This window comes from Wolffia australiana, chromosome 12, assembly GCF_029677425.1.
Source record: "Wolffia australiana isolate 7733 chromosome 12, ASM2967742v1".
In the NCBI taxonomy this organism is placed as follows: domain Eukaryota; kingdom Viridiplantae; phylum Streptophyta; class Magnoliopsida; order Alismatales; family Araceae; genus Wolffia; species Wolffia australiana.
Genome location: NC_135846.1, coordinates 15,114,873 through 15,127,360, shown reverse-complemented (window position 1 = coordinate 15,127,360; position 12,488 = coordinate 15,114,873). Strand labels below are relative to the sequence as shown.

The 12,488-nt window shown below is 44.0% G+C and overlaps 2 protein-coding genes across 2 annotated transcripts; one reads left to right on the top strand and one right to left on the bottom strand.

The window, feature by feature from the left end:
* The first annotated feature begins 269 nt into the window (after positions 1–269).
* Positions 270–890, top strand: LOC144710240 (uncharacterized). Its single transcript, XM_078583949.1, has one exon. It carries the CDS (start codon positions 407–409, stop codon positions 758–760), a length of 354 nt encoding a protein of 117 aa, XP_078440075.1. The 5' UTR covers positions 270–406; the 3' UTR covers positions 761–890.
* Positions 891–1,585: 695 nt separating this feature from the next.
* LUH (LEUNIG-like protein) lies at positions 1,586–11,012 on the bottom strand. The gene is made up of 18 exons (XM_078583826.1): positions 10,564–11,012; positions 10,349–10,384; positions 10,169–10,266; positions 9,977–10,086; positions 9,624–9,913; positions 9,494–9,548; positions 9,293–9,395; positions 8,547–8,596; positions 8,161–8,466; positions 7,632–7,724; positions 7,324–7,548; positions 7,094–7,235; positions 3,822–3,931; positions 3,537–3,686; positions 3,300–3,455; positions 3,086–3,202; positions 2,435–2,629; positions 1,586–1,950 (listed from the first exon to the last, which is right to left on the bottom strand). Exons 2-18 carry the CDS (start codon positions 10,378–10,380, stop codon positions 1,807–1,809), a joined length of 2,376 nt encoding a protein of 791 aa, XP_078439952.1. The 5' UTR covers positions 10,381–10,384; positions 10,564–11,012; the 3' UTR covers positions 1,586–1,806.
* Positions 11,013–12,488: the final 1,476 nt, after the last annotated feature.

Below are 12,488 nucleotides of genomic sequence, written 5' to 3'. Positions count from 1 at the left end.
AGCAACGATCGGACGACCAGCGATGGTGGAATCGTAATCACCGTCGATTTTTTGAAATGGCAATATTACCCTTGCACGTGGCACGTGCGGGCCCCGTCAGCAGGGTTTATCCCAATGGCATTATGGAAATTAGGAGATTTATGAGGGGTAAAAGTTGGAAGGTTTGTTGTGGTAGCCGCCCTCGCGGCTATAAATACCGCTCTTCGTCCTCTCTCTTCGCTTCTAATATGCGCTCTTTCTCTCTCTACGACTTCTTTCTTTCTCTCTCCTCCGCCGTCGCCGGCGGCGCCGCCGGTTCTCGCCGCCGTGCCAGATCTCAGCGCCGAGTATTTTACAGAAATACCCTCCGAAAAGTCCTGGACAGGAATTTGGGCCTCGGGTTTTGGGAATTTGCGCGGGTGTCCCTATGTCGTGGAGCCAGCCCAACAGCGGGCCGATGGGCTCCAGAAAGAGAAAGGAGCGGGCCCACCAGGGGACCGAAACCGGCCCAACAGCGCAGCCGGTGAAGCCGGTCTTCACCGCCCCTCAGCAACCGGCTAGCGCCGGTGGAAACTGGCTGCTAGCCGGTTACCTCGCGCACGAGTTTCTAACCAAGGGAACGTTGCTGGGGCGGCCGCCGGAGCAGCGCCGCCGCCCGCGGGCGGCGGCGGAGAAGTCAACGGCGGCGTATGATGACGTGGCGTATCTGCTGAAGACTGATGGGGCCCACGTGGCGGGAGTAGTCAACCCTAGTCAACTTGCTCTCTGGCTTCAGATGTGATGGATGGAGGACAGCATTTAACACACCCGTCTCTCTCTCTCGTTGTACCCGCGGGGCAGCGGACCGCTCCTTGTCTGGGAAATTGTACAGGGTTGTTTCTTGTTTTTTACCTACCTCTCTTTCTCTCTCATTGTACTTGAGTCTCTGGATGACCATGGTTTCAGATACTAACTATGGTGACTGATATCGGATATCGGATATTGATATCCATAGCTTTAGAATTCCATGTTTTAATTTTAGAATTCCGATATCAGTAAACAAATAATCAGATGTTTTAACTTGCTTGGTATATCAGAAATAGTGGAAGGCGGCAGCGGCCGCCTCGTGGGCTCGTCAATCTCCCTCTGTATCTCTCAACTTATCTTGTTTATAGTTCATGGTTTCAGATGCTTCCTCTGTTGGCATTTTTTCCCTTCTATGTTCTAGTGTTTGAACATGAGATTCTAGTTTTAGAATTTCATGTTTCAATATCCGATATAGGAAAACAGATAATCATATGTTTTAACTTAACTGATAATCATGTCTCTCGCAGTGTCACTCGTTTATAGTTCATGCTTCCCCCATCAGCCTTCTTTCTTTCTCCCATCATTAACTTAATGAAATATCAAAGTCCCATCAAAACATGAACTAAATTTAGAGGACTTTATTGGGATTAGACACGAACTAATGAACATGAACTAATGACATCACTTTATTGTGATTAGATCTTTGCTTAATGAGCAATTTAGAAGACTTAAACCTAACATACCTTTCCCTTGAAGAAATCTGTTGTATGTCCGAATGATCTTAAAGCTTTAAGCTAATCTTCTCCAAGAACCCACCAGGAAACCTTCAACCGAGAAGCTTTCTTTAATGCTACTTTTATGCAGCACAAAAGGCTGACATCCGTTGCAAGTTCCCACAGAGAGAGAGAGAGAGAGAGAGAGAGAGAGAGAGAGACCCTTGGCTTTATTTAAAGATTGTAGGAGAGGCCTTGAAAGACTGGACTTGTTTTTTCTTTTTTTTTTTCATGGGGGCGGAGGGCATGCATTCTCTATATCTGGAGGCTATTTCCAGAGCTTGACTGTCTTGTCGTAGCTTGCTGAAGCAACCATGGCGGTGTGGGGAGACTGGGCCAGGGCCGCAATCAAGTTGTCATGAGCCTGAACTGTCATGCTCTTGTTCTGAGTCATATTCCACAGCTCCAGCGTCTGACGATTGAAAAAAACAGTAAATATCAGAGTTCTCAAGAACTTTAAGAAAAACAAATTGACAATTGGAGCCAAACTTCTTTAAAAGTGCGGAAAAATAAAAATAAAAATAAAAATAATAATTAGTGTTCGCAGACAGATGCTAAGAGGCATCATGTGAATGACAAGAATACGAAACGGGGCACTTGGTCAGTCATTGGTCCACTGGTGTTTTTTCCATCTCAAACAGTACCCAGCAAGGAACTGGTTCTGTCTCAGAATCAATCAAGGGGACCTCTATCTTGTCTCACCCTTGCGTCCCAAAACCAGTATGAAACAGATGGATCATACCGGTATGGAACCGGTACAGTTTTGGATCCGGACTGTCCACTTTCCAAGCCCCTGGATGGGATGACGTTTTTGGACGGGACGGATGATGACACATCATCCATACAAGAAACCTAAAATTAAATACCATTTTGCAAAATTACTACTCATGAATCACCTGGTAGCCGCCGATGATCAAGAGATTGGGGTAGTTGGGGTGGAAGACGCAAGAATGGAACTGGTTGCCACCGGAGTTGAACTCGTGGATGCACTCGCCGGATGAGGACCAGACTTTGACGGAATCCTGGCATACGGAGGCTAAGAGGTCTCCGTTGGAATCCCAGCAAATGGAGCTTATCTCTTTGGTATGACCCTGAAAGAAGGGCAAAACAGGAAACAGAAATTTAACGATAGTTCAAATTCATGATGAACAATTTGGTTTCTAAGTGAAGAAAGCATTGTGAATCAGGTTTTCGTTCTTTAGTTTGTCCATAGAAAAAAGCAAACCCAGAAAAAGAAATCGAAAGACAGTTCCAATTCATGATGAACAACTTGGTTTCTTAGAGAAGAAAACATTGTGAACTGGGTTATCTTCTTTGGTGTGCCCCTGGAAAAGGCGAACGAGGAAAAATAAACTCAATAATAATTTCAATCCATGATGAACAATTTGGTTTCATGATGAAGAAAACTGTGAACTGGGTTTTCTTGTTTCGCCTACACCTGGAAAAGGGCGAACCAGGAAAAAGAAATTCAATTATAACTCCAATCCATGATTAACAATTTAGTTCCTACGTGACGAAAAGTACGAACAATTTTCTTTTCAATTTACCGGTAGCGTGCGTATCTGACGATCGGCCTCAATGTCGAAGATTAGGACTTGTTTTTCAGCAGAGGCGGCCAAGAACTGGCCATGTCTGGGTTGGAATCTGACTTTTCCCGAGGCACCCTGTAGGTTGACGAGGGCAAAAACTTCAGCAACCGCAGATCAAAGGGGTTTTTACAGCTCAGATAAAGGAAACTCGAGCAGAAAAAAAAAAGCGCACCTTGGAAACGCGTGACAGAGCACAGGTACTTGTGTTCCAGAATCTCATCTCGCCGTTATTGTCGCAGGAGCAGAACAGATCGGTTTTCTTTGGATGAAAGTCCATTGACTTGACAGGAGAATTGTGCCCAGAAAACGTGTGCAAAGAGAAATGAGGCTGAAAGAACAGTAGAGTAATGTCGTCATGGCAGCAAAATAAAAGGGAAAAAAAGGAAGAGAGTTATAGAAGAAAACTCACATCTGACGCATTCCACAACCTCACAGTTCTGTCGAATGAAGAAGTCAGAAGCTGGGAAGAGTTGGGCCTAAAGCGGATGTCAGTAATAGGAAGAGTGTGTTCTTCCGGAGAGCTCTCTGTTTGTAGTGTGTCCGAGTTCCAGATGATAACCTGAAAATGAAGATGAGATTGCAGCTTCCTTAAATAATTTCTGGAGAAAAATTATGTTTTTTTGAAAAATTAATGAAGAGAATAAATAGAAAATTTTCTTGGCAAAGAAAACTGAGTTCATCTCTGGATTAGCACCTTCTTGTCATGGCCCCCACTGGCCAGCAACTTTCCATCGGAAGAGAAATGGCAGCAAACCACCTTGTTATTGCTGGCACGGATGCAGCTTACCTCATTAAAAGTAAAACCTGCAAGATGAGGGGGCAACACTTTAACACCAGTTAGGCGGACTGGCAAGACTCTCAGATTGGAAGGGTTTGAAGTCAATGACGATCATGAGTGGGCGATGATGATGATGATGATGATGTATAATCATCCCAATCATTGGTTGATGAAAAATCATTATCATCATCTTTCTTCATCCAAGCCTGGTCGTGGATGATGATGACAGTGGCTAATTCGTCAGCGTCTGCCCACCCTAATTCGATGTCAATGACGAAGGTGACTAGTGGATGATGACGTTTAGTCATCGCCCACGCATCATCCAGTTTCCAGGATTCGTCATTTGACATCGAAGGACCAACGGCGGTTTCAATATTAGTTAATCACAAATTGTCACCCAAGCCTACACATTGAAGATGGTGATACTGATACGATCCTCTACCCCAAAGGGTATCTTAGGAATTTAGCCCACTAGGGGCATTTTAGTAATTTGATGTTTAGAGTAGATTGCTTACGTTCCTTATAAATAGGTGTAGCCCTCCATTGAGAAGGGCAGTCAAGACTTATGGTAAGATCGGCCTCTTGGCTCACTATCTCGATCTTTCTCGTCTCGGTCCCGTCCCCTTGACCGTCCAGCGATCCCCTACCCCCATGGTCGTCTCACCGGATCTTCAGCCGGCTCCCCTCCAATCTGATCCCTACCCTTGCCGTTTGGTTCCCTTCTAGTCTCCGGCGATCCCCGTCCCCGCGATCGTCAAACCTTCACCGCATCATCAGGCGGCTCGTCCTCGGTCGATCCCTGTCCCCATCTGTTCGACCTCTCTCTTCATTCCCGTTTCGACTCTCCTACCCCGGGAACGTCTATCTCGCCTCGTCCTCCAACCTCCTCCCGATACGAACCTAGATCAAGGTTCGTATCAGATACTGATTAATTCGTTATGGTATTCCTACCCTACTTCGGCGTCAATGAGGAAGATGACATGCGGGCAATGATGTTTCATCATGGGCTGCTCGTTTTTCAGTTCCCAAGATGTCTGTATTATCATCCTTATCATCCTATTGGTAAATGTCGATTTCATCATCAGTAGAAAATGAATCGTCATTTCCATTTGTCCACACCCACAATGGACGATGACAACAATGACAATGGTGAATTCATCGTTCATCGGCCAATCCTCATTCGATGTCGACAATGAAGAGCGCAATTGAATTGTTTGTCATTGTCCACGTCATTCAGTTTCGAAAATTCATCGTCACCATCCCCATCCAACTGATGATGATGATAAGTTCCTATGGATGATGATGAAACTGACATTTGCCCATCTCGTCCCATGGTGAAGCTCAGCGTCAGCACAATCTCTCTTGGTGGCGATCCTGCCTGACTCTACAGCTCAAGATGGCGGGTTGAGGAGAGAGAAGGCAAAGAGCACTCTAGTCACATGGTCACCCCATATATTTATGGGTTATCAGTGGACCTGATTAATATAGAGCCTAGAAAGTTATAGAGAAAACAAGAAAAAAAAACCAGGCGTCTATATCACGGTTATAATAACCAACTTAAAAAATGACGGTAACAGTGTGGGAGGAGCGCCGGCTGAAACCCCCCCCCCCTTTCAAGCTGGTAAGCAGATATTTTGGACTCTCAGCTTGCTCCCAGCTGGCAAAAAGTTGAGCTTGGTACACCCTTTGTCAGTATGTCAACCACCGCGATCTAAGGATTCCACGTACTCTATCTGATTACTCCTATGATTGATCTTCTCCCGGATAAAATACGTATCAATTTCCACCTGCTTTGTCCTGCACTGGACCTGGCTACCGGGTAATTAGATCGCATGGCAAGAATGAACGATACCTTATTGTAGATCTCCTATCCACGACAGAGACAACAGAATCCGTGTTTAAGTACATCTCTATATTAGTGCTCCCATGTTGGGCTCTCTCGAAAGAGCTTGAATTTCATCCCAACATTTGTCAACTAGCACACTCTTTAAACAACCTATATCCTCCAGGTGTTACTTTTCTTCATGGACCCCTGATATGCTCCCAGGAGGATATCGATGTAGAGATGGACAAATGCAAGTTGTGATTCAAAATATCCAAAAAATACCAGAGATTTATAACAATAGCAATGATGTTCAAGAAATGTCACGGAAGAGGACAAACCAAGGACAATGAGCAGGAAAAACGGAGATGGAGAGGGGAATCGATGGAATGATGAACTAGGCTTGATAGACGAGGCCAATCGCTCGTCTTCCTCTGAAGGGGAGGATCTCCCGCTCAGCCAGTCTGCTGCAACCGTCGTTCCAAGATGGCGAGTCATCCCTAGTTTTCTTTATTAATAGGCGGGGTTCCCGCTTATTCTTCTTCTCATGTGTCGTCTGACGTGGCATGTGTGAGATGATGACTATGCTTCTTCTTCCTTTTCTCCACATAAGTATCAACCCCTTACGAAGACGATCCCAGATCTGGTTAGCAGTTTTTCGGTAAAGATATTTTCTGAGCCTGTCAACCATCATACTGCCCAGTAACCAGGCGTTCACACTTTTGTCTTCTCTTTTCCATGCTTTATACTACAGACTTGGATCCCCCATCTCTGTAATGTGGTCACTTAACCACTTTCTTTCCAATATCTACTTTACATACTGACTCTAATCCATCTGGTTTGAGACACTGAACTTCACAACCTCTACAACAAGTAGGAACACAACCTAAGTCACCAATTCCCACTCTCCTGCAAGTCACAATTCAAGAGATTGAAGAATGAAGCTTCTGCCATCTTGGAATCTTGCCTACGATTCATTCTTTGACCTCATTACGCTCAGTCATATGAACCAGGATATTAGTCACTCACACCAGGTTGTAGGTCGTCCTTTAAGGGACAAATGGAATTCCCTCCGATTGATAGATTATCCTCCTTCTTGGCTGGTTCCTTGTCAACTAACGAGCCAGATTTGCTGCCTAATTAGTATCAGGTCTGGAAATTTCTTGAGATAACAAGAAAAAGTAACGGGGTTTTGATGTAACGGTTATTATAAAAAAATCAAAATGACAATAACGTTATAGAAGGATCGCCAGCAGACAGTCCAAGCCTACCATCAATGACGATGATACTAAGGAATGACCATGGTGATGCAGTTTTCATCAACAGCCAATCCATTTATTTGGCGGGGCAAAGCGTCACCACTTACCCTTTGCTGACTCCGTTGTAAGCTCAACGGGGCTCCTCTTCAATGCAGCAAAGATATCACGTCCATCTCCTTCGTCATGAGAAAGAAAAGATTCTACATGGTCGTCCAGTGAACCCACGTCAGCAAAGTGTTCCATGTCATCCTACACCACAAAGGACCAACATTCATGATAAGAGCAAGAGGAGAGAGTACGACAGAAACAGGCATAAAAACAAAGAAAAAGAGATTACAAGTTGGTTGGATGATGATGCTAGCGTCGCCCCTCCATCTGCGCCATACATCATTAAACTCTTGGGCATACTGTTCATATGTTGCAAGTTACCAGACAGCGGAACCCCATCGCCAGGCGTATGAGTGGATGGAGTAGACGGTGGAGAGTTGGAGGGCCCCACCGTGTTTCCCGTCCCAGTGCTGTTTGCAGCCCCTGAGGAAGCTGGCTTCCTTTTTCTACTATTCTGATATCAAAGATTCAACAGAAAGAGAAGCATTTCAGCAAAATACGAAAAGGAAACCAAAACCATTTTCTTGATAACAGAACCTGCTGTATATGCTGCTGCTGCTGTTGTTGCTGCTGCAACTGATCCTGCGATGGTTGAGAGGAGGAATGCTGCATTTGGGCAGCCATCTTCATCTGTTCATAGAGAAAATTAATTTTAAGCCCCTATTATGGAAATAAAAAACCCAACTTTTAGCATCAGCAATGACCAGATGAACAAAAATTGAGAAACGATTAAAGAAACTACAAGACATTATTGTCTTCCCGTTGTGTTTTTCATATTCGAATGAAGATCTGCTTACTAGAAGTTAGGGTTCATCATGTCCCATTAACGTCAATATTGACAGGATATTGATGAATTGACATTTACAGCATCAACCATAGCTGATATCTACGTCATTGTCAACATCAACCATCCGTCGGAGTAAAAAAATGGTCTTGATTCCGATGTCACGTTGATGGATAGACGTCACTTTAATTACACTAAATCTTGTCTCACCAAAGTCGCTGCCAACCATCCCCATTGATAGTGGTTGACATTGTTCGGTGGCAATCCCAAGAAGAAACTAACCTTTAGAAGGTACTCAGATTGATCTGGCCTGACTTTTGGCGAACCCGACTGAACGGTGGAGCTTACTGCCATTTCATTGCCAGCAGCCTGACCGTCAACTCCACTGAGGTTACTGCGTTGCAAAAGCCGGAATCTTTGAGGGTCCATGTCTCCAAAACTAGGGTTACCCCCGAGGCTGCCTTGAATATGGGCCTGAGCCAGAAGCTGCTGTTGCTGCTGCGGCGTCAGCAGTTGAAACTGGTTTTGCGAGGGAAGAAATGGCTTCTGCACCTGAGGCCCCATACTCGGACGTAACTGTTCGATCCCCTGATAATGTAATTAGGGGTAAAGTCGTAAAAATGGTCAACGTACCAAAAAAAATTAGCTCTTTACAGAAAGCTGCTCACCGTCAACGGCCAGCCTTTCAGTGGAAGACCACCAACTCCTTGATTCAATCCTGCCGAATGAACGAGAGTAAAAATTACAGAAGCATTTTTAAAAACTCTGATTCTACAATTTGTGGCACTCTATCTAGGCTCCAAAGAAAATATGCGAAAATGTTAAGAAAAGCGAGAAGAGTTTCATATTAGGCATCCTAACGTAAATTTGAATTCGAGGGCCATAATGGAACTTCAAATAAAATGACCACAAATCGCAACACCCACATGAGAAAAAGAGACAAGCTCGAACCAGACATGAACATCATCTACACTTATCACATGCCCATAATCCTCACAATAAGATTTGAAGGTCAAATTCAGGAAAGAATCGGCAGGAATCAGATTTGAAGGAGCAACGCACAGAGGATGATACCAGCTTCAACTTTACCGTAGTTTCTCATTAATTTATTATTTTGTTCTTTCTTTCAAAGAGGTTAAACCTTTTCTAAAATTTTTATCTATAATGCCGATCATAAAGAATTGGATAATAACAGCCCGGGCACATTTTTTTTTCTTCAAAATAAAATAAAATAAAATTCCTGTAATAAAATATCATGGTTCGACCACACATTCAAAATAAAATTTCGCTGACAATAAATTATGAAGAACAAAATTCACAGAAAAAGAACTCTTTGGGCCTATAAAATTAAAAAAAACTCAAATCTCATAAGACCTATAAAAAACAATCCTATCTTGCAAGATTACAAACTTACCAGCTCCACTTAGCCCAGGCTTTTGCTGCATAAGCCCTGGCCCATATGGGTCAATGGGTGATGTCCTCTGCGCCACACCCAAATTCACTTCACTCTTAATGTCCTAAAATTATTTTACGAAAATTAGGGGACGACCAAGTTTTAAACAAGAGAAATAGATTAAGTAAATAAAATTAACCATAAGAAACTTCACGCAGTTACCTGCATTTGCTGCAGGCCTCCAGAGACCCCGCCAGGGTTCCCAGGGACAAGCCCCCTGTTAATTGCAATGAAAATCAATAAATACTTCAGATAAATTACTATAACCATAAATTTTGAAGAGAAATATCACCCTGGATGGCCAGCGGCTGACTTGAGAAGCGCAATCCTGTTTGCATCAAACTGCTGAGATGACTCCGATTCCATCGAATGGGGAATCTTCATCCGTTCTTCATAGAGCTTTGCGGCGTACACACTAGCCGTTGACGGCCCAAGCAAACCCTCCGAGTTAATGCCATTTATAGACCCACCAAGAGAAGGATGACTTGTATCCCTTCTCAGCTGAGCTTGACGTTGTTGTATGAGTTGCAATTGCTGCATCTGTAACTGCTGCTGATGCTCCCTTGCCTTGATCTGTTGTGCCTGATAACAGTTAATTATGAAGTCAGAGGAAGTTTCTAGAAGTTTTTAAAAAATTTTAATTACCTCAATGTAAGCCGCAGCAGCTTCTGAATGCTTTTCATTTGTCCTGGCAATAAATATATCCCAGAATACAGACCACCACTCGAAGAGAAATCCTCCAGGGGCATCAATCGCTGGATATTAGCAAGGAATAAAAAAAATTCTCATCAAGGGGAAATATTTTAAAAGTTCTTGCCCGCTTAATTTCCTACTTACCGACTGGATCTGAAGCAACTTTCCCTTCATTCAAGAAGGCCTTTGCAGAGGCTTGAAGGTTCCGTTTCACAAGATAATCGTAGATGTAAACATCAAGCCTACGGAGAAGAAAATTAGCGCGTGACAAGGGCAAAAACTACATAAAAAAGGCTTTTCAAGGATCCGTTGATCGTCTCTCACATTTTGTCAGCCTCCCAGCTTCCCTGCGCCATATTCCTGATCGACAACAATTTCGATATGAGAAAAAAATAAAGGACTCCAAAAGAAACCCCGAAAACAGACAAAAAAACGGAATGAGATAATACATAAACCAAAACAAAAGACGCCGATTTAACCGGAATAAGAGAGCAACAGCTGAAGAAAGCGATCGGCTGACAGATCACCGAAGAACTGACCTCAAAGCCTTGCGCTTCGCTCGATCAAAGCCACATTACCACCGTAGAACGAAAAGCCGTCTCGATTTGCGCAGATCACGCTGCGTTTCCACCATCGGACGCAGAAAAACTCCAGATCCTAACGATCCCCGGTAAATCAGGCCGACGCAAACTTCCCAAAGGAGAAACACCAACACCCCCCTTCAATCGCAACGACCTGCCCAGTTCGAAATCTTGAAACTTTCGAGTGCCCGGGTACTCCTCTCGATCAGAACCGAGACGAATCGCACTGAGGGCAATTCCCAGGAAAAGACGCCCAACGATGCAAAATCAGTAGAATCGAGAACGTCAAGCAAATCAAGGCAGCAGATCAGAATCGAAGAACCGAACCTTCCACTCTTTTCGATCTCTCTCGTCGCCTTCCACCGCCCTTGTCAATGTAAATCCGCAGGCTGTTTATTTCTTCCGTTTTCCAAAGCTTAGCCTCCGACTACGGCCGTTTTACGCTGCTAGAATCTCGGCCGCCGGTTCGGCCTGACCCGCCCGGTTCGCCTTTTTATTGGGCCGGCCCCCGGTCAATGTAATTAGTGGGCCTTTCTTTGACGTAAGAGTTGACTCAACTCTGAGTCTTTGCCGAACGGCAAACGGCATCCGTCGCGTCATTCATCACGGTGACGGATACGTGACGGATAACGTGATGGATAACGGATGACGTTTTTGTCCCATGGCGGTGACGGTGACAGAATACCTGTGACGGGTAACGTGACAATGACGGATGGTCTAGGATGTGTGACGTGACAGTGCGGACATCATGGATGACGTTTGTGACGAAAATTTTAAAGCATGAAGAAAGTGGAAATTTAAAGAAATTAAAAAATTAGTGACATTTTAAAATACATTATATTGTATTATTTAATTTCAGATCATATATTTCCGTCACGGTGACGCCGTCCAGTGATGGAGTTAGTGACATGTGACACAAATGACGAACATCTCGTGGCATCCCAGTCTGTCACCACGCATCATTCGTCTGGTCACGTCCAGGCCGTCACATCCCGCACGTGTCGTCCCTATATGTAACCACCACTCAGAAATTAACACGTTTTAACTTACTAAAGCTTCAATACCTGACAACGGGTGACGGGATGTCGGACTGGACTTGGGTGGATATAGATGACGGATGATACAATGGGATGCGACGTCAATGTGGTCGTCTAGCTTTCCGTCCCGTGCTCAGGCTGATAACTTGTGATGACTTTCGTCCCATCCCATGTCCCAATTTTTTGAATCGTCCAAAACTGCCTCGTCCCATAATTATCCCTTTCAAAACTGTCCCGTCTGGGATCGTCCCATCTGTAACCATCTCATCGGGGAATCTTTTTGTGGGGGAGACAGGCACACCCCTGGTTTCCTAATTCAGTATGACATAGAGAATGGAAAAAGAAAGATGTTTCGATTCATATAAGTTTTTTATTATATAAAAAGCATAAAACAAAATTATAGTATATTCATTATGCATCAAGTTTGTCTATGGCCTGAATGGTTTTTCATCCTAGAGAGTAAAAATCGTTGTCCTTCTAGCCGATGACCTTCCACATCACCTGACGTCCAAGGCCTATATGGGATGGTTTTTCGTCCTCGAGATGAAAAAAGCATCCTAATAGTGTATGTGCACTACGATGACTGCTGATAGCAATTGACAAAATAGATGATGGATTTCATCCACCTCTGAGTATAAGATGGATTGGAGTATTGTTAGCTTGTCCGGAAGTCAACATTACATGGATGCTACATCGGATATCATATGGGGCTTGGATGCCAGTATTGGATATCAGTTGCAGAGCTCGGCTTTCCTGATACTCGACTTAATGTTGTTTTAGCAGAAAAAATAAACGGTGTGATTGATTGTGATAAAGAAGTAAAAATAATATAGTTATATAGTTTCA

Excerpts from the sequence above, each read along its gene's own strand:
- LUH (XM_078583826.1), bottom strand. The coding sequence starts at position 10,380 with ATGGCGCAGGGAAGCTGGGAGGCTGACAAAAT. Across the intron at positions 9,914-9,976 it reads CTGCTGCGGCTTACATTGAG|GCACAACAGATCAAGGCAAG; the intron begins GTAATTAAAATT and ends AACTGTTATCAG. Across the intron at positions 9,549-9,623 it reads TCAGCCGCTGGCCATCCAGG|GGGGCTTGTCCCTGGGAACC; the intron begins GTGATATTTCTC and ends TGCAATTAACAG.
- LOC144710240 (XM_078583949.1), top strand. The coding sequence starts at position 407 with ATGTCGTGGAGCCAGCCCAACAGCGGGCCGATGGGCTCCAGAAAGAGA.